The 19,189-nt window shown below is 52.4% G+C and overlaps 1 protein-coding gene across 31 annotated transcripts in view; it reads left to right on the top strand.

Annotated features, from left to right (window-relative positions):
* The window catches only part of Phldb1 (pleckstrin homology like domain family B member 1), a 47,247-nt gene that overhangs the window by 26,680 nt on the left and 1,378 nt on the right, over positions 1 to 19,189 (top strand). For 7 of the 31 annotated variants that reach the window (XM_058577185.1, XM_058577188.1, XM_058577183.1 and 4 more), the window contains 14 exons: positions 2,681 to 2,791; positions 2,950 to 3,039; positions 3,549 to 3,692; positions 5,828 to 5,968; positions 7,511 to 7,651; positions 7,778 to 7,880; positions 8,329 to 8,373; positions 8,980 to 9,274; positions 9,354 to 9,444; positions 11,277 to 11,423; positions 13,441 to 13,557; positions 13,839 to 13,941; positions 18,047 to 18,132; positions 18,299 to 18,331. In XM_058577185.1, the coding sequence (XP_058433168.1) occupies positions 2,681 to 2,791; positions 2,950 to 3,039; positions 3,549 to 3,692; positions 5,828 to 5,968; positions 7,511 to 7,651; positions 7,778 to 7,880; positions 8,329 to 8,373; positions 8,980 to 9,274; positions 9,354 to 9,444; positions 11,277 to 11,423; positions 13,441 to 13,557; positions 13,839 to 13,941; positions 18,047 to 18,132; positions 18,299 to 18,331 (1,647 nt within the window). The other 24 variants (XM_058577186.1, XM_046438549.2, XM_058577195.1 and 21 more) reach the window with 13 other exon arrangements.

Here is a 19,189-nt window from a genome sequence, read left to right as displayed (position 1 = left end):
CCTGGGCTCAATCCCTAGTACCTCCCCCCCACAAAAAGAGAAAGAAGAAGAAGAAGAAGAAGAAAAGAAAGATGAAGTGGAAGAGGAAGAGGCTTGCTCCTGTCATTATTTATTTATTTTAGTTTTGGGCATTGAACCCAGGGCCCCTCCTTCATGCATGCTAAGCACATACTCTACCACTATCCCCAGTCCTGCCCTTGCCCTTGTAAGGCTGGGACACATATAGAGATCTATGATCTGAATATTAGAGCTAGCTGGGGCCCTAGGATAGGCATCTTCTAGATTCCATTTCTGGTTCAGGCTCCACATGGCTGAGCTATAAATCAAGGGGATTGAGTATTGTGTTCTGGTGGGTTCTGCTGCACTAGTGCTCTGATAATCTGCTTTTGATCTCAGCCAGACCAGGCACAAATGGTGACAGGATGATGGGCAGGTGTGTGTTAGGCTGAGGCAGGGGAGGGAATGGAGAAGATAGCCCAGGTGGTTCACATGCTCTTGGCTGAGCCTCAAGCTTGTGCATCCATATACAAGCATTGCAGTTTGCCTGGCTGAAATGAGTGTGGAAGGTAAGGATGCAGATCTGGGGAACAGTGTCCAAAAGTGGTAAGTTGGGGGACTTGCTGGTTTGGTGGCAAAAGTGGAGCTGCTGGACCTCCCAAGTCCAGAGAGTCCATGCTTTCTTCCCAGAGCTGCATCCACTTTCCAATGTAAGGCTGATGCAAGGAAAGAAGAAAACTGGCATTTCCCAAGCCCATGGGTGTGTGCCAGGGACCCTACCAGGAGGCCTCCTTGCTGTCCTTAGGTCATCTCACAGGTGCTCTTATTCTCTTTTTATAGACAAGGAAACTAGGACCTGCAGAAGCCAAGTTTGTCCAAAGCCTCCCATCTATGGATTTCAGAGTTAGAGTTGGAACCCAGGCCAGCTTGGTCCACAATCCATGTTTCTTGTACTGTGGCCCACAGGGTCTAAGGGCTGGCACTTCTTCAGCCTCTTTTTCTTTCCTCCTAGAGGAAGTGCAGCAAAGAGCCTTAGATCAACTGATCTTGTGCCTTTGAAGCCCTAGTGGATGTGAGCTCAGGAAGTCTGGGAGGGGTCAGTGGTAGTGGGCTCTACTTCATTTCTCTCCACGCCCACCATGGCCTCTGGGTGCCCTCAACCATTGAGGCCCTGGGGGTCACATTCTTCCCCATGCTCCTCCTGGTGAGCCTTGCCTAACCTTCATCCTGGGCTCCCAGTGTCTCACCCCAGGCTGTGTCTGCCCTGGAGCTCTGTGCTTCTCTGTCTACTCTGGTTCAGAGCGGTTGAAAGTACTGGCCTTGGAATCCAACAGATCTGGTTCTAGCTATACCACTTACTAACTAAACGATGTTTGCTCCTAAATATGTCTGTTTTCACTTATGAAATGGGCATAAGAACACTTGCCTCATAAGATTAAAATGAGGTAACAAATGCAAAACATTTAGCAGAGTTCCTGGCTCCTACTAGATTTTCGGTAAATGGCACTCCTGCTGAGGGACTGCCTGGCCTGCTGCAGCACTGACTTGGGCTGACTCCAGGTTAGAGAGTCATGCCTTCCTCTCCCATGTGTTGCTCTGAAGATGCTTTAAGAACTTCTCTTCCAGAAAACCCTCCTGGGAATAACCCAGCCCATTGTCCCTAGCCCTCATGCTTCCCCCTCACTAGTGTCTTTTCATTTCCTTTCAGCACATGATTGTTGAGTGAGGCACTGTGCTAAGCCCTGTTGGGGTTATAGAGATGGAAAAGACACTGGTCCTGCCCTTGGATCTTATAGTTAGCCGGGGCTGGTGGTGGAGACAGATGTATTCACAAATAGCAATAGGATAAGAAGGGCAGTGAGGTGGAATCATATGAGCACAGAGAAGGGAGCAAAGAAATTGGTGATCAAGGAAGGCTTGTGGTGGGGTAGCATTTGTTCTGGGAGGATGAGGAGACTCAGGATGAGTGGACAAACCCCAGACAGCCCTCCTGGACTGAGGAAGGCCTGAGTCCAGAGGCGCAGAGCTAGGTATACAGCATGCCGAGCTAGGGGTACAGAGGGCCAAGCAGGCAGGGAACTGTAAAGGGTGGGACTGGTTGCCAGGTAAGGAGTTTGTGCTGTAGCCTATGGGTAATGAGAAACCACTGTAAGATTTTGAGGAAAGAGGTAGTATGACCTTAGTTGTGGATTTAAAAAAAAAAAAAGAATTCAAGTAATATATATTATTTTTAGAAAGATTAGAAAACTCAGATAAAGCCAGAGACCATTTTAGGAAGACATTTTGTGACAATGTAGAATAGATCAGAAATTTGAGAGTGGAAGCAGGAGGTTGGTAAGAGGACCCAGCTGGGTGGTGGCTGTGGGTGCATGAGGCAGGGAGCTATTCAGTGTCTCTAGGCTTCAGGACCCATTGGCTATGGTGTGAGGGAAGGGAGATTTGGGGATCTGGGTTCTGGTGGTAATGCCTGGTGGCACAGTGTCACTGGTTGAGGGAGGGAGGAGCAGAGATGGAGCTGGCCATGGCAGCCAGGTCTTCCTGGGTTGAGTCAAGGCCAAGGTGAAGAGGTGGTTGATTCCCTTCATCGGAGCCTGGGGTCTCTGGGCAGGAGAGAGTCAGCCATTCCTCACCTTGGGCTCAGCCCCATCTTCCCAGGGCCTGACTAATCACCCCATCTCCTTAGGAGCGCCTGGCCATCCTGGACAGTCAAGCTGGGCAGATCCGGGCCCAGGCTGTGCAGGAGTCGGAGCGCCTGGCCCGGGACAAGAATGCATCCCTGCAGCTGCTGCAGAAGGTAGCTCCTTGGGTTGGATGGGGCTTGGGAGTAGGGTGAGTGCAGGGAGCACAGAGGGCTGGGGTGGACCTTTGCCAGCATGGAGCCCCGGTCACAGAGTACCCCCTCTATCACCCTTGCTCCCTCTTTCCTCTGACTCTGCCACTTGGGGCTCACAGGAAAAGGAGAAACTGACTGTGCTGGAAAGAAGGTACCACTCACTCACGGGGGGCAGGCCTTTCCCGAAGACCACCTCGACCCTCAAAGAGGTAACATTGTTGGGTCAGCTCCTAGCTTCTGGTCAAGGGAGGGGTCCTGGGAGGCCTGGAGCAACATGTGCCACCTTCACCCCAATGACATCTTCCTGAATGGAGAGATTTGAGGAGTTCCCTGAGGGATTGGCTCTCTGTGGCCACCAACTTGCTTCCTATTAGTTGCTTTCAGGAGTCATCAATCTCATCATTTTGGGGGCTGAATGTATGTGAGGGTTTGGTGGGGTACGGGCTGTGTGGACTTATCTCAAGGGGCAGGGTAGGGATCAAGGGGTCCTGATGCTGGGGTTCCCTAGGCTGTAGTCTGGAGACAGGCTTTCATCTCAGAAGTGGGCATTGAGGCCCCTCAAGCAGTTCTTTCCCCATCTGTACATGCTGTGTGTGAAGTACACCTAGGATAGGTTTCCCCACCTCTCTCCAGCCTTCCTATCTCTTTCATTGCACAAGCAGTTTAGGCCTGAGTGGGCTGACTGGGCTGAGCCCCTCACCATGTACCCTCTCTGTAGGCTCAGCTGCTCATCTCCGAATCCTCAGAGATGGGGCTGGGGACCAAGGCTCTGGGCCCATTCCCGGGGTCTTCTCAGGCTGGGGTCTCCTCTGTCTCCTTCACCCCGTCTGCTTCCACTCCACTCTGCCCCAAAGCACAAGAGGTAATTGCAGCTAACTGCCTGCTCTTCTTTGCCCGCTGCCTTGTCTGCATGCCCACTGAGCTCCTGCCTACAGCTCCTCCCTAGGGCCCAGCTGAAGGGCGTGTGATGACTATCCTTTCGCTGGGCAGAGTGTGGGAGTTTGTGTGAGTGTGCCATTCTGTCGTCACAGAGTGCCTGATCAGCCTTTGCAAAATGAGAACATTGATTTGCATATTAAATTTGCATGTATTCTGCATGCCACTCATCAGTTTTCACAATACACTGGACACTCTGGCTCATTTTCCCTTTAAGTTACCCCAGAGGACAGTCTGGCTGTGGAGCTCATCCTGCGTGGGTGCCCTGCATAGGGCAGGCCAAGGAATCTATGCTTTGATCCAGCATATATTGTGGGTGCCTGCTGTGCCTCCAGCACATAGATGAGCTCAGGTTCTAAGTTCTAAGTATGATTGTCCTTGTCCCCCAACTCAGTCAAGTGTGCCAACATCTTTGCAAGTACTTACCCTAGGCAGTGGGCCCATATTCTTGCCAGGGCTTTTAGTTGCTCTTTCTCAGAGGTTGCCTTCTGAGGCCCTAGTGGGGTCTCCACTTACTCACTCTTTTCCAATTCTACCCCGGTGAATGGGGTGTGAGGGGCCCTGGGGAACAGTGTGCCCCGTGTTCGATGCTGCATGTGTGTGCCCCACTGGGGATGCTCAGCGGTTAAGATGGGTAGGGTTTCTAGGAACTGGGTGCTGCTCCTTGTGGGCTTTTGGAAGATCTTCTCTGAGCTTATTCACCTGCCTTAGCCAGGACTCAGGGATGGGCCTTTAGGATATTCTGGAGGCAGTGACTAAATGCCAGTTTGGTCCCAAAGTGGAGGTCAGGAGGAGCCTTCAGTAGTCAGGCCTCTCCAAGTCTCTTCGCTCTCAAAGCCCTCGGTGGCTAACGTGAGCATCCTACTCCTGCTCTGGGCTCTGTTTTGACATGGAGTGATGGCTCTGTGCCTGGCATGGAACGTGGGATGCTAGAAACCTGGTTCAATCCTGTTAACCTTTTTTCTGCCCCCCCCCCCCCATCGCCCCCTCGGGCATCCTAGGAGTATGTGAGCCTGGCAGAGGTTTTCCAGCTGTGCTTCCGCTTGGACCCTTATGCTTCTGCCACCTCCCCCAGCGTGCTCACACAGCCCCTGCCTGACAGTGAGGTACCAGCCACTGAGTGTGCCCATCTGTGCCCAAGGGCCTCCTTGTGGATGCCCTCCATTTCCCCTTGGGCCTGGGTGGGGGTGGAGGAACAGCAGGGTCTGTCTTCAGCAATGAGGGAGAAGGACATTGGCACAGCGGGGTCAAGACTGGTTCCCTTTCTCCCTTGAGCCTAGGGAGCTGTTCTCAGCTCCTGATGGCCCCAAGAGGAGCGGGCCTTCTGCTCTGGGAAGGCATCCTGCCCAGGGACTCTGGCCGTCCTGGGCTGGACTCTGCTCTGTGCTTCCTCCCTTTCCCTCCTCTGTGGGAAGGGCGTCTCTTGGGTTCCAGTCCCATTAACCTCTTATATTCCCTTCTGCATCTGGCCTTCCCCCAAGTACGTGACGCTTGAGCAGCTAAAGGTGCTGTGGGGCACCTCACCCACACCCCCAGCCCCCGCGCCGGGCCTGCCTCCCTGGGCCTCTGCCTCTCGGGACCTGGTTCCCGCCACCTGCCTTCCTCCCGCGCTGCCCTCCTCCTTCGCTTCCATCACGCCTTCACCCAAGGTCGGTGGTCTGTGTGTTCTTGCTGCCCCACCATGGCTGGCTGGCTGTTTGTGTGTGTGCCACCCTTGTTTGCCGGCCTTGGCCCTGGGCTGGCCCTAGGGGAGTGCTCGCACAGTGCCTGAGGGCTGGCTGGCTGGCAGGTGAGGGTCTGTGCTCTGGGAGCTGTCCCCTGTTTCTCTTTGCCCTTTTAAAGCCAACTGTCATCTCACTGTTTTTCTCTTCCTTTTCTTTATGCTCTCCTTTCTCCCTCCCTCCCTTCCTTTCTTCCCTCACCTCCTTGTCCATCTCTCCCTCCTCACCCTCCTTTATCCTCCCTCCCATCCTCTCCTCCCTGCACCCTTTTCCTCCCATCACCTTTCCCCTCCTGTCCGGGCCCTTCCTCTTCATCCCCACCCTCCACTTGCCCCTTCAGATGGAGAAGCTGCTGCTCCCTGCTGTAGACTTAGAGCAGTGGTACCAGGAGCTGATGGCCGGGTTGGGGACTGGTCCCACTGCAGCCTCCCCTCGCTCCTCCCCCCCGCCTCTGCCCGCCAAAGCTTCCCGTCAACTGCAGGTAACCTCCTCACCATCTAGCCTTCCAAGTCTTGCTCCTGTCTACACTGAGTCCTCCTGCTAATCCCTCAGCCACACAGTGCATTCTGGGTAGTGGGTCATCCCAGCCTGGCAAGGAGGGCCTCTGGGCCCTGAGAGAGCAATGAGGGTCTCTCTGTGGGCAGCTATCTTGGTGTTTAGGACAGCTGGAGGATGAGCCTCCTAAGTCCTAGGGTGACATGATGGAAGGGGGTGGAAGGGGCTTCTCCCCAGAGCTTTCCTCCCAGTATGGGGGCCACACTCTTGGGCCTGTTGCAGCTAGAACCAGTGTGTCCTTGGAGAACAGTCAGTATTTTGTTCTCCTGATTTCTCAGGAGTGACACTGGGGGACAGAAAAGAAGGGGACATCCCCTTCTGAAGTTGCATTCCCAGACACATGCCCCAGCCTCCTTAGAGTTGTCACAGAGGGCAGGGCCTTCCTGAGCCTGCAGCAAGCTGGTGACCATGGGGCAGGGTGATAGGCAGTCTCCTCCCTAAGCTTTGCCCTACCACCTGCTGCCCTGCCTGAGATTTCCACCATTCAGTATTCATTCTTGAGTAAAGGCACTGTACCTCTAAGGCTGAGACCTGGGGATTGAACACAGGGACACTTAACCATTGAGCCACATTCCCAACTCTTTTTTTATGTTTCAAGACAGGGTCTCACTAAATCCTTAGGGCCTCACTGAGTTACTGAGGCTGGCCTTGAGCTTGCAAACCTCCTGCCTCAGCCCCCTGAATTGCTAGGATTACATGTGTTGGCATATGTAATCCATATCTGGCTCCGTGTTCCTTTTGAGAAGTTGGTTCATAGAACATCTGTGGTACCTCTCCTGTGTCCAGCTGCCTTGAGACTCTGACATGTTCTCATTCATTTAATTACCCCCACAGGCCTTTGAGGTGTTGTTAATTCTCACTTCTCACCTTTGAGATGATGTTAACTCTCATTTTACGGATCAAACACTGGGGCATGGAGAAGATGAGTGTTCTTGCCAAGGTGACACGGCTAGAAAGTTGCAGAGAGTCAGGTCTCTTGACTCCAAAGATCATATTCTCTGTGTTAGTGTTGCAAGAGAGCTTGGCAGTTATTTAGTCTAGAGCTGCCCCTTCCTTTTGCAGATAAGGAAGCCAAGGCCCGGAGTCCAGAGGTGCATGGCCTGAGGTCACACAGCCTGTTAGTGCAGAGCTAGGACTGGAAGGACACTGGTCTCCAGTTGGTGTCCTAGGCAGATCTGCCTGACTGACATGGACTCCTTGCATGGGTCAATTTACAGTTCCTTTCTCAGACCCAGGGTTGAGCCAAGGATTGGCCTTGGAATAAATGGTCTGCGAAAGAGGCCTGGCAGCTGCAGAGAGCCTCTCCCTACTGGCCTGGCTGAGGAAGCTCAAGCTCTTGTTAGCTGGAGCCAGAAGGTCTCAGAGGCCCGGTGCCAGGCAATACCTGAGATCACAGCCTGCCTAGGTTACAAGGGGGTGTGACCAGTGGGGGAGCCCGAGGTCACAGAGCAGTGTCTTTTCCCTCCAGGTTTACCGTTCCAAGATGGATGGTGAGGCCACCAGTCCCCTGCCCCGGACTCGCAGTGGCCCCCTCCCCTCCTCTTCTGGCTCTTCCTCCTCGTCCTCACAGCTCAGTGTGGCTACTCTGGGCCGTAGCCCTTCTCCAAAGGTCTGAGGACAGAGTGGTGGGAAAATGGAGACTGCCATGTTGGGGAGAGGCCAAGACCACCCATGCAGGCCTTGGGGGTGAGGTGGGGTGCTGAGCCCCCGTGACGGCCCTCTGTTCCCTCTGTAGAGTGCTCTGCTCACCCAGAATGGCACTGGCAGCCTTCCCCGCAACCTGGCAGCCACATTGCAGGACATTGAGACCAAGCGCCAACTGGCTCTGCAGCAGAAGGGTGAGTGGCCATGGTGCCAGCCCCACTGCTCCCTGGGGGACCCCCCTCCCCACCTTTCACAGGCTGTTTTTCCTTCACTGGGTTCTGGGCAAGAGCAGAAAGGATTTTGATTAGGTGCCTAAGGAAGAGCATCACTGGATATTAAGAAGACTCCAGAACAGGGGACAAAGGGTCTAGGGGGTTGTGACATCTTCTCTCCTAGAGAGTCCAGCCAATAAGGGAAGTGTTTGTTGAACTAAGTAGGTCTAGACATTGCCCTGTCTGGAGGCAGGGGGATGGATTGGAAGACCTCCAGAATGGTTCCCTGAGACATTGGCTCCGGGGACCCAGGAGTCCCTGTTGCTCGTTTGCATTTTGGTTGTTTTGAAAAGCCCATGTCTGTGCCTCTCTCTCCTCTCTCCCCCTGTGTCTCTCTTCCGTACCCTCTACCTGGGGTTCCCCACATCAGTCGAGTTGCTTCCTGCCGAGCCCCTCCCAACTGACGACCCAGCAGGTAGAGCGTTGGTCACTGAGGGCATTGCTTTGGCCAGGCAACCCCCGCCCCAGCATCAGCATGATGTGTCCTGCCCAGGGCCCTGCTGCCTTGCCCCTTTAGCTCGCCCAGGCTGCCCTCAGCTCTGCTCCTTGTCTCTGGTGCCTTCTGTCCTGCTCTTGCTCTTGCTTCTGCGTTGCAGGGGGCTGCATTGGCAACCCGATACTCCAACAGCGTCCGTGTCTCCTTCCTCCCCTGGCAGGCAGTGGGTGCATGTGTCCTGTTCCCCTGATCAGGCCTTGGTTGTAAGCTGCAGCCAGCTGGCCATCGTGCTGCCAGGGTACCACCTGGCCAAGTTTCATGCCCTGTGTGGGCTCGGGATGCTGAAAGGATGGTGAAACCAGACTGTGCGCTGTGGCCAGTTGTGCGGGCAGCGAAGCCTGGGCAGGGTTGCTTGTCTGGAGCTGTTGGGGCTTCAGGGAAGCTGGTGCTGGGAGAGGGCTGCCCTGTGTTAACCTGTCCCTGCTCGCCTCCTCCCTCTGTCTGTGATGATTTGTGATGATGCTAGTATCTCCTCTCCTGGTTGGGTGGGTAGCCCACTGTGACTCTCACCTGTCTCTCCTGCAGGGCAGCAGGTGATCGAGGAGCAGCGGCGGCGGCTGGCTGAGCTGAAGCAGAAAGCGGCGGCGGAGGCGCAGTGCCAGTGGGATGCCCTGCATGGGGCAGTGCCCTTCCAGGCAGGCCCCTCGGGCTACCCCCCACTCATGCACCACTCCATCCTGCACCACCTGCCAGCCGGGCGGGAGCGTGGGGACGAGGGTGAGCACGCTTATGACACACTGAGCCTGGAGAGCTCGGACAGCATGGAGACCAGCATCTCCACTGGGGGCAATTCGGCCTGTTCTCCTGACAACATGTCCAGGTACCTCCGCGCCAGGCCCACCGCCTCCGCCATGTCCCCTTGGCTCATTGATGCAGCCTCTCTTCCTTCTCCCTCCCAGTGCCAGTGGTCTGGACGTGGGCAAGATTGAGGAGATGGAGAAGATGCTAAAAGAAGCTCATGCAGAGAAGAGCCGGCTCATGGAGTCTAGGGTGAGGCTAACTTGGGCCAAGAGGCAGAAGGCAGTGGGGCCCAGAGCTGCCCTCCGCCTGCCAAGGGCCTGTGCTCTGTCCCAAGCCCTTTCACCCCATTAAGTGCCCATTGTTCCCTTGGGAATAGAGTGTTTAAAAAGTCTGTGTTCCTCAAATGGGCACAGGAGGTTTGTCCAGGATGTAGCCTCACAGCTCTTCAGCATGGGGAAGGCAGCACAGCGACCCTGTCCAGCGTGCATTTCTTGAATGGGAACTTCCAATCTGATTGCTTCCTTATGTGGGATTTTTGGGAACCATGGGAAGTTTGATTTCTGTCTAGCAGGTCATACCTCTTGGGGGTGGTTAGGAAAATCAGGAACTGGGGGTTGAGGCCCAGGATGGGAGAGGAGGCAGTTGTCCAAGCCAGAGCAGAGGTGTTGGCTGGGGAGCTCTGGAAAAGTCCCATCTTCTTCATGTGTGCTTGGAGCTGGGATTCAGAAAAGAGGGACTAGTGGTTTATCCTGGGCAACTAAAAGGCAGAGGGAAGCTGTTCCTGGGAGAGAAGTTCAGCAGAATGTCTGCAGAGGCTGACCAGGCACTCTGCATCTTTATTTTCATTTATTTATTTATTTTAGTGGATCATGCTCTGTTGCCCAGGTGATCTCATTGAACTTGTGGGCTCAAGCCACCACACTTGGCTTACTTTAAAAAAATATTTTGTTTTGTTTTGCTCTTCATCTTTTGAGATGAGAGTGACAGTCAGCAGCTAGAGATTTTCGTTTGTTCGTTTTAAAAGACTCTAAACATATAGATGGCAGACCAGAATAGAGTACCTCTCAGTCTTATTTACATCAAAGTAGAACAAAGCATCTCTTGGTGAATGGAGAGGGAAAGATGTTCTGCTGAGTTTTAAGCTGGGAAGAAATTGCAAATGGCAAAATTTTTAGCATTGTTTAAGACATATAAAGTATTGAGACATGCTCCATATTTAGGAATTGTTTTATTGACCCTGATACCTTTTGGGATGGTTTATATAAGTTCTTTGTGAACTTGGTGTCCTATCATATTTTTCCCCATAAAGTTTAAGGTTCAATAACAAATATTAACTACACAGAAAACTAATTTGAAGTTTCCAAGGGCCTTAAATCAGTGATTAGGGAAGGACTACTGAATATACTAGCTGTCAAAAAAAGTTGTCAAATAATCCATGTTCTAGGAATTCAGATAAAGTATTAAGAGCTCCATTTATTTATTGAGTGCTACTTTACTTCTGGGATCAGTGATGGACATTTATATACATGATCTCATTTAATTTTTATTACAATCCTAGGAGTAGGCATTCTTTAATCCACCCCATGCCCCCTTTTTTGATACCAGGGATTGAACCAGGGGTGCTTAACCACTGAGCCATATCCCCAACCCTTTTTATTTTTTGAGACAGGGTCTCGCTAAGTTGCTTAGGGCCTTGCTAAGTTGCTGAGGCTGGCTTTGAATTTGGAGTCCTCCTGCCTCAGCCTCCTGAACTGCTGGGATTTGAGGTGTGTGCCTCTGTGCTTGACAGGTATAGGCATTCTTAAACCCATTTTCCAGATGAGGCAATTGAGGCTTAGAGAGTTTAATGATTCTGTGAGGGTAATAATGGTGGCAGAACCAGCATTGGAAGCCGGGACAGTCATACTTTAAAGGGCTTATCCTTAGCCAGCAGGGCTTTCAGAGAAGGTGAACTTTGAGGACGGTGCCTCCTCTGCCCTGGCCACTGTCCCAGGCCTCCTGTAGCCCTCTGCAGGCCTGAGGAGGACCAGCAGGGGGCACAGAGGGCTTCCTTGGGAACTGACCCCTGACCTTGGGGACAGGAGAGGGAGATGGAGCTGCGCAGGCAGGCCCTGGAGGAGGAGCGGCGGAGGCGGGAACAGGTGGAACGGAGGCTGCAGAGTGAGAGCGCTCGGAGGCAGCAGCTGGTGGAGAAGGAGGTCAAGATGCGGGAGAAACAGTTTTCTCAGGTGAGTGGGTGCTAGGGTAGGGCAATGGTCAGATTGATGGTGAAGGCTGTAGAGGAGGATGGATGTCCTCTGGTGGGCTGTCAAAATTGTTCTCCCAAAAAGATTGCCGTTGGTCCCCCAAAACAGACCCACTGGAGCTTGTTCAAGTCTGTGTGTGTGTGTGTGTGTGTTGGTGGTGGTGGTGGTGGTGGGTGAGTTGTGAGGTTGTGGCAGGCCACCTACAGACCCTTGGAGTCAGAGAAGAGGGTCTGGACAGGCCTCTCAGACATGGGAGCTGAGAGTCAAGAGTCAGTGTGACGTCCTTGGCTTCTCTCTGGCCCCCCATCCACTTTGTGAATTTGTGCTGCCCGCTCTCGCCCACTTGCCCTGCTGCCTGTCTTGCATATGGCACCCCATGGTGTCCTGCCCTAGCCGCATGGGATCTTTCCACTCCATCCCTCGTTGGTAGATGACCTCACTCTGACTTTGGGTTCACAACTCCAAGAGCCTGGCCATAGCTTCTCCTCGGACAGAGATCCCTCCTTGCCCCGAGCTAGCCCTTCCACAGGAGACGCGGGCCAGGAGAAGGAGAAATGCGGCTGGGAAAGGGCATCTACCTGTGTCCCTGCTCCCAACCCCTGGCCCTATGAGGACCTGTAGGATCCAGATGAGCCGTCCCTTCTGATTGGTTCTCTGCAGGCCTCCCCAGGTGGGGGTTCTCTGGGATCTCCCCACAGTGGTGACAAGCAGTCACCTGTTTTCTGCAGTACAACAACATAAGTGCTAAAGGGCAAATCACCTGGGTGGGTTTGGGAATTAAGAAGCAATCAGGGACTCAGTTAGTTCACCTCTGTTGTCAGAATCTTTTTTCTTTCTTTCTTTTTGGTACTGGGGATTGAATCCTGGGGTGCTTTGCCACTCAGCCGCAACCCCAGCTCCTTTTTTATTTTATTTTTTGTTTTGAGACAGGATCTTGCTAAATTGCTGAGGCCGGCCTTGAACTTGTGATCCTCCTGTCTCAGGCTCCCGAGTCGCTGGGATTACACTGTGCTTAGCTCGGAATCTTTGTCAAATGCCTAATTCTCTTTTCCCTGCCTCAGTTGGTGACTGTCTCTTCCAGTCCCTGTTCTGTGGCTCAGTCATGCTGCAGGGGATGCCAGTGTCTGGTATCAGAGGGGGCTAGAATCAGTCCATCTTTGGGGTTCCTTGTAGAAGTTGTATGTTCTGTGGTTCTTTAACTAATTTGTGATTTTTCCTTTTCCTGCTGTTTTAAGATTCTACGAGGAAAGGAAGAGTAAAAAAACATTCCACTTGACTGAGGATTCTAGTTAGTGTGGGAAGTGGAGGAGACCTTAGTGATCATCTAGTTCTTTTACATGTAAGGATAGTGAGGCCCAGATGGGAATAAGACTTGAATTTGGAGAGCAGATTTATTTTATCTATTTATTTACTTTTAGGGGTTCTAGGGATTGAATCCAGGGGCTTTACCACATCGACAACCCTTTTCATTTTTTGAGACAGGGCCTCACTAAGTTGCTTAGGCTGGCTTTGAACTTGCAATCCTCCTGTCTCAGCCTCTCGAGTCGATGGCATTACGGGTGTGTGCCATCATGCCCAGCTTTATTGTTTTTTACATTTCTGGGGATTAGACCATGGCCTTGCACATACCACCACCAAGTTACACCCCAGCTCTAGAGAGCAGATTTCCTATTGGACTTCTTTTCTTGGAGGATGTTCATATCAGGTCTTTTGTTCAGCCCAGGAGGGAGGAGGAAGGAGGGGCAGGAGCCAGGTGAGGATGACTGTCTTGGTCCCAGGTGGGGAAACTGAGGCAAGGATTCATTTGGCATTTTGCTCAGGCCTAAGTAGAGTTAGCATGTAAGTCTTCACTTTTGCCATCAGGCCTGTGAAACCTGAGGGACAGAGTGAGGGTTGGGAGAGAGTGCCAGGTTGTAGGGGATGCAAGAGAAGCCATGGGGCCAGGACAAGGGAATGATGGGGAAAGAGAAGAGAATGCTGACCCTGCTCCCTGCTCCAGGCACGGCCCCTGACCCGCTACCTGCCTATCCGGAAGGAGGACTTTGACCTGAAGACCCACATCGAGTCATCAGGCCATGGTGTGGATACCTGCTTGCATGTGGTGCTCAGCAGTAAGGTACTAGGCTGATGTGGCCCCAGACTGCTGGGGACAGGATCCTGTGATCAGAGGCATTCCTGGGGCCTTGGGATAGTGGCCTCTGTTCCTTTCCCAGCCTCAGGAGGTCTGTGTCCCAGGACCTGTATGCTGGCCTAATGAGAGATTGGGGCCTGAAGAAATACTGGGAATAGCCCCTGGGGATACAGGCGCAGGGGACAGCACATACTTATGGAGGCTGCTCAGGGAGAAGGATTTAGGGGCTGCGCTTTGGGTCCTTTCTTACTCCTGCTTCCCACCAGGTCTGCCGTGGCTACTTGGTCAAGATGGGTGGAAAGATTAAATCCTGGAAGAAGCGCTGGTTTGTCTTTGACCGGCTCAAGCGCACCCTTTCCTACTATGTGGGTGAGTACCACTTGGGGCCCCCAGAACTGGGACCCCTGGGATTTAACACCCAGGACAACTGACCTCCCCTTCCTGAAAGTGTATGGAGTCTACATGGTTCACTTACCACTGTAAGTTCTGATGATAAGCAAAGTGGAAGCTCTGTCCCTTGGAACTCACTACCATGAAGGCAAACACTGAACAAAGATTAAAACAAAACACAGTGTATTTGCTGATAGGGGACACCCCACACAATGCAGGTGCACAGGATGGGCTGAGGATGCCCTTTTGGATAAGTTCCCTTAGAAATTATCCAAGATAAGCAGTTAAGCAGTGCCAAGGGGCTCTCAGGATAGTCCAGGGATAGACAACTGGCCCCTACTGCTCCCTCAACTCCCTTTCTTCTGTCTCTGGTGTAGTTTCTATCCCTGGAACTCCTTTTGGACTTTTACCTCTTGGAGTATATCCTAGTCAGGTTAAGCAAGGATAAGCTGTAGTAACAACCAGTTCTCAAATTCTGGTAGCTCAGAATTTCAGTCTTCCTTTTTATTCCCAGTATGTATATGGTGTACATTGTGGGTTGTCTTTGCTTTAGAATATGTCTTTCTAGACCATTGCTGGCCACAGTGACAGAGGGAAAAGAGATACTTAAATGGGCCTTGCATTGGCATTAAATACCCCAGCCTAGAAGTGACACACATCATAACTGTTCCAAAGCCATGGGTAGGGCCTTTCAGTGAGTCACACAGTCCCACTGCCACAAATCCAGGAAGAGCAATCCCACTAGAAACCTGGAAGTGGGGAAAGGCTGCAGGATTTGGTATCATGGAAACCCAGATGTGGAGTGTCCCACTTCTTCCTCTAACCTGGTCCCTTATCAAGTATCACCGCCCCCACACACATACCCCAAGAAGCCTTCCCTGACCTCCCTGGGCTCTAGGTGTAGAGAGGAAGAGGCAAGGTGTCCCCACCTTTCTACCTGGACTGAGAAGGTAGAGGGACTTTTTTGGAAGAGAGAGAAACACAGCTGGGGAGATGAACTCCAGGTTTGGCCTGTTGATGTTGTGGTCCTCCGAGACTTCTAGGTGTGGAAAAAGTATTAGAGGCAGAGTGATAGCCGAATTTGTTGGACTGATAATAATAACAACTACAATATAACAGATCCTGTTTATCAGGTACTTGTATGAGCCAGGAGATGGGCTAAGCACCCTCTATGCATTGATTTAGTGATTTAATTTTTGTAACAAGCCTACAAGAAAAGCATAAGTTTACACCCATTTTACAAATGAGGCCCAAAGAGGTTAGATAGATTTCCCTGGGTCTCACAGCTGCTGCGAGGTAGAGCAGAGAAGAGAGAGAGAGCTGTATCCAGGGCAGGCCTCCGCTTGGGAAAGGGGGAGAGACCAGCAGAGACAGGAGAGGCAGGCAGCAGGAAACCAGTGCCACCATATGTCAGGTGCCACAGGGCTGGCTCTTGGCATATGTGACCTTCCTTACTGTTTATGAAATAAAAGGGGACCGAGTTCAGGCAGGCAGTGAATACAGGGAAGGAAGCCAGCCAAAGGGGCAGGCATTTGGAAGCCGGGGGTGTCACCAGCATTACTGAATGCTGCACGAAAGGCCAAGAATGATGTGGCCTGAAGGCCATTAAACTCAGGAACTGGAGCTTGTGGAGAGAAACGTTTCTGCTGTGCTTGGGGCAGGAGCCAGATTGCACAAGATCAAGGATAGGTGGGTGGTAAGGAAGTGGAGGCAGAGCGTGTTACTATTTCCAGTGAAGGAAGGAATAGGAGATAATGGGAACCTAGCTGTTGGCCAGGCCTTGAGCCGGGGTCCTTGTCCCGAGGAAGAGATGGAGATGGGCGTGGGGCTGGATCCGGACTGGAGGGGCCTGGCCTGTTCAGCCTACACCACCTCCTGCCTCCTGCTGGAAGCCCCTGGACTGGATCAGGTCAGACACTGCCTCTGCAAAGCCTCCATGGCTCTACCCTACTGCAGAGGTTCCCAACCTCCTCTGAGCTCCTGCCATTATCCAGGGTCTGTCTGCCGTGTGACATCAGCCCAGGGCATAATGATGCAGTGACAGATGTGCAATATGTGCCAGACACCACACCGCATACTTTGTTTGTGTTCTCACGTTAATACTCTTGGCAACCCAGGATGCGTAGGTGCGCATGGACTCCCCAGCTATGCCTGCCAATGAACAGGCTGTCTGTGCCTTCTCCCTATTGTGCCGCTGTTTCCTAGGAGAGGAATTTCTGAATTCCCTCCGGACACCAGGGCCTAGGGCTCATTCACTCCACAATGATTGAGCGCCTGCTGTGGGCCTGGAACCTATTGGTGGTAGCGAGGCGGATTCATGAAGGGAGGAAGGTCCAATTCAGCATAGCAGATTCTATGTGGAGAGTGCATCATAGTGGTCACACATGCAATGGGTCTTGAAGATCACATAGGAGTTTGCCAAGGGAATGGGCAGGAGGCCATTTCCGTGTGCTGTTAAGGGAATAGTGAGAAGCTGGGCCAACTCCACAGAACTTGGCCTTGCAGGGGAGGTTGTGAGACAAGCTGGCGGGTCACATTGGCACCAGTCTGTGAGAGGGCTTTGCCAAGCTGAGGAGGCGGCTGGCTGAAGCGGCAGGCTTAGATTTTCTTGGAAGAAGAGTGGTGGAGGATGGGCAGGCACATTAGGAGGCTGGAGCAAGGAGGCAGCGCGGCCATGACACGGGTGCAGGTGAGCCACGACCCGGACTTAAAGTTACCCAAGGAGCCCACAGGGAGGAGCTTACTGCGGCTCTCACCTTTGAGTTAGAGATTGGCGTGACCTCTCCTGCAGGACCCAGGCTCGTGGTTGAGGGCATCGGTTGTAGCGATTGCGCAGTGTTTGCCACACAAAGACGGCCCAGGCCCTAAGTTCTCCCTTCCTGTTGCTCTTGCATCCAATGGCCATGCTCCCACTTCCTGCCACCCCGACCTCTGGATGCTATGTGCTATGGAGCACTTCAGGGCTCTGTGTTGTGCCTTCTTTCTGTTTTAAAATGAAGTAAATGTATCTATATGGTTCAAGAATCAAAATATAGGCCAGGTGCCGTAGTACATGCCTGTAATCCCAGCAACTTGGGAAGTTGAGGCAGAAGGACTACAAATATGGGGCCAGCCTCAGCAACTCAGCACTGCCCTAAGCAACTTACTGAAAACCTTTCTCAAAATAAAAAATAAAAAGGGCTAGAGATGGAGTTCAGTGGTTAAGCATCCCTAGGAGCACTTGCTTAGCATGTCCAAGGCCTGGGTTCTGGCCCCAACACTCAAATAAACAAACAATCAGGAAAATGTTTAGACTGAAACCTTGTGTGGTGTTCACACCTGTGATTCCAGTGATTTTGGAGGCTGAGGAAAGAAGATCACAAGTTCCAGGCCAACCTGGATGATTTAATGATCCTGTCTCATTTATTTCAAAAGTAGAAGTAAAAAGGGCTGGGGAGGTAGATCAGTGGCAGAGCACCCCTGGGTTCAACTCAAGTGGCTCCCTGTTCTAGGTGGGGGCATATTTATCAGCTTAAATTTTTTCTTTTCTTTTTTTGCAGTGGTAGAGTACCCCTGAATTGAACCCAGGGACACTTAACCACTGAGCCACATCCCCAGCCCTTTATATTTTTTTCTGTTGAGATAGGGCTAAGTCGCTTAGGGTCTTGCTGAGTTGTTGAGGCTGGCCTCAAACTTATGATCCTCTTGCCTTAGCCTCAAAGTAGTTGGGATTACAGGCATGTACTACTTGCCTACTAATTTTGATAGACATGAGAAAATTGTCCAAAAGTGTTTTTCTAGTTTATATTCCTGTTTTCATTTATTAAACTACCTCTTTCTCCATAGCCCTGCCAAAAGTGTGGTGTGTGTTTTTTTGTATACTTTTGCCATTCTGACAGGTGAGCAGAGGCCTCTCTCTAGAGTTCTACTTTGCATTTTTCTAATTATGTGCTGAGCATTATCCATGTCTTCGGGGCTCCCTTTTTGAGCACTGTTTCGGAGTCCAGGAGGCTAGGACCATCACCCCGTTTCCCAGACGGGGAAGTTCAGGCCCGGGTCCTGAAGGATGGCGGGCCTCCTCACCTGGACCTTATTCCCTTTGCAGACAAGCATGAGACGAAGCTGAAGGGGGTCATCTACTTCCAGGCCATCGAGGAAGTGTACTATGACCACCTGCGCAGTGCAGCCAAGGTCAGAGGTGGAGCACCAGAGGGGGGCAGCAGGGGCCGCCACAGGGAAGGGTGGGCCAGCTGGACTCTGGGAGCAAAGGCCTCCAGCCTGCCCTCTGTGGAGGCTCCGGCCGAGTCCCTGTTCTCTTTGTCACTTTCCTCTTCCTTTCTCCCTCTCCCCTTCTCAGAAGAGGTTTTTCCACTTCACTATGGTGACTGAGGTACCCTTCCCCACGTGCCTGTAACCATAGCTACATACATTAACACCTCTGAGTCCACTGTCCTGACCTTGACTCTCCCCTCCATCGCTCTAACTTGCCCAGGCCTGAGGGAGGAGAGAGAGCAAGAAGCCCCCGTGGGCTTGAATCTGGTGGCAGCAGGATGTTGGGCTGTGGGGGGTGGGGGCGGGCAGTGCAGAGCGGGAGCTAGAAGGGGTCAAGGGGCCTCAGACTAGATCTGGGAGGGAACAAGAGGTGTCTGGGGCAGGGGCCAGCAGCCCTACTGCGTGCCACCTTTTTCTCGCCAGCTCCTCCCATGCCAGCTCTATCCTGACCTCTGCTCTTTGGGTCCCCTCCTGGCACCTTGCTGATAGCTCTTTCCTGCCTCTTTTTTGCTGAAAAACTCTGATCCCCACTGGAGTGTCTTCTTGTGATCTATTCTTTCATACTCGCTTCTGAAACTGGAGGGGGACCAACAAACAGTAATCCCTGTGACCCGGGAGGCTGAGACAGGAGGATCTCGAGTTCAATGTCAGCCTCAGCAAGGGCGAGGCACTAAGCAACTCAGTGAGATCCTGTCTCTAAATAAAATACAAAAAAGGGCTGGGGATGTGGCTCAGTGGTTGAATATCCCCGAGTTCAATCCAATCCCTGGTACTAAAAAAAGAAAAGAAAAAAAAAAAACCAGTACAGAGAGCCCAGGACTGCCATGGTGTGAGAAGGGGAACATTCCACCTGGCGCGTGTGGACATAGCCTTCAGCTCTGGGGTTTCCTGGGGCTGAGGGAAAGGCAGACAGGAGGCAGGTGAGGAGAATATTCCAGGCTGGCGAGCCCTGCCTCAGCCCTTCCTCTCTTCCCTT

The sequence above is a fragment of the Marmota monax genome, unplaced genomic scaffold (genome assembly GCF_021218885.2).
Source record: "Marmota monax isolate L192 unplaced genomic scaffold, Marmota_monax_Labrador192_F-V1.1 WCK01_AAM20220418_F8-fsc00081, whole genome shotgun sequence".
Taxonomy (NCBI): Eukaryota; Metazoa; Chordata; class Mammalia; order Rodentia; family Sciuridae; genus Marmota; species Marmota monax.
This window is presented reverse-complemented; position numbering and strand designations above follow the sequence as displayed.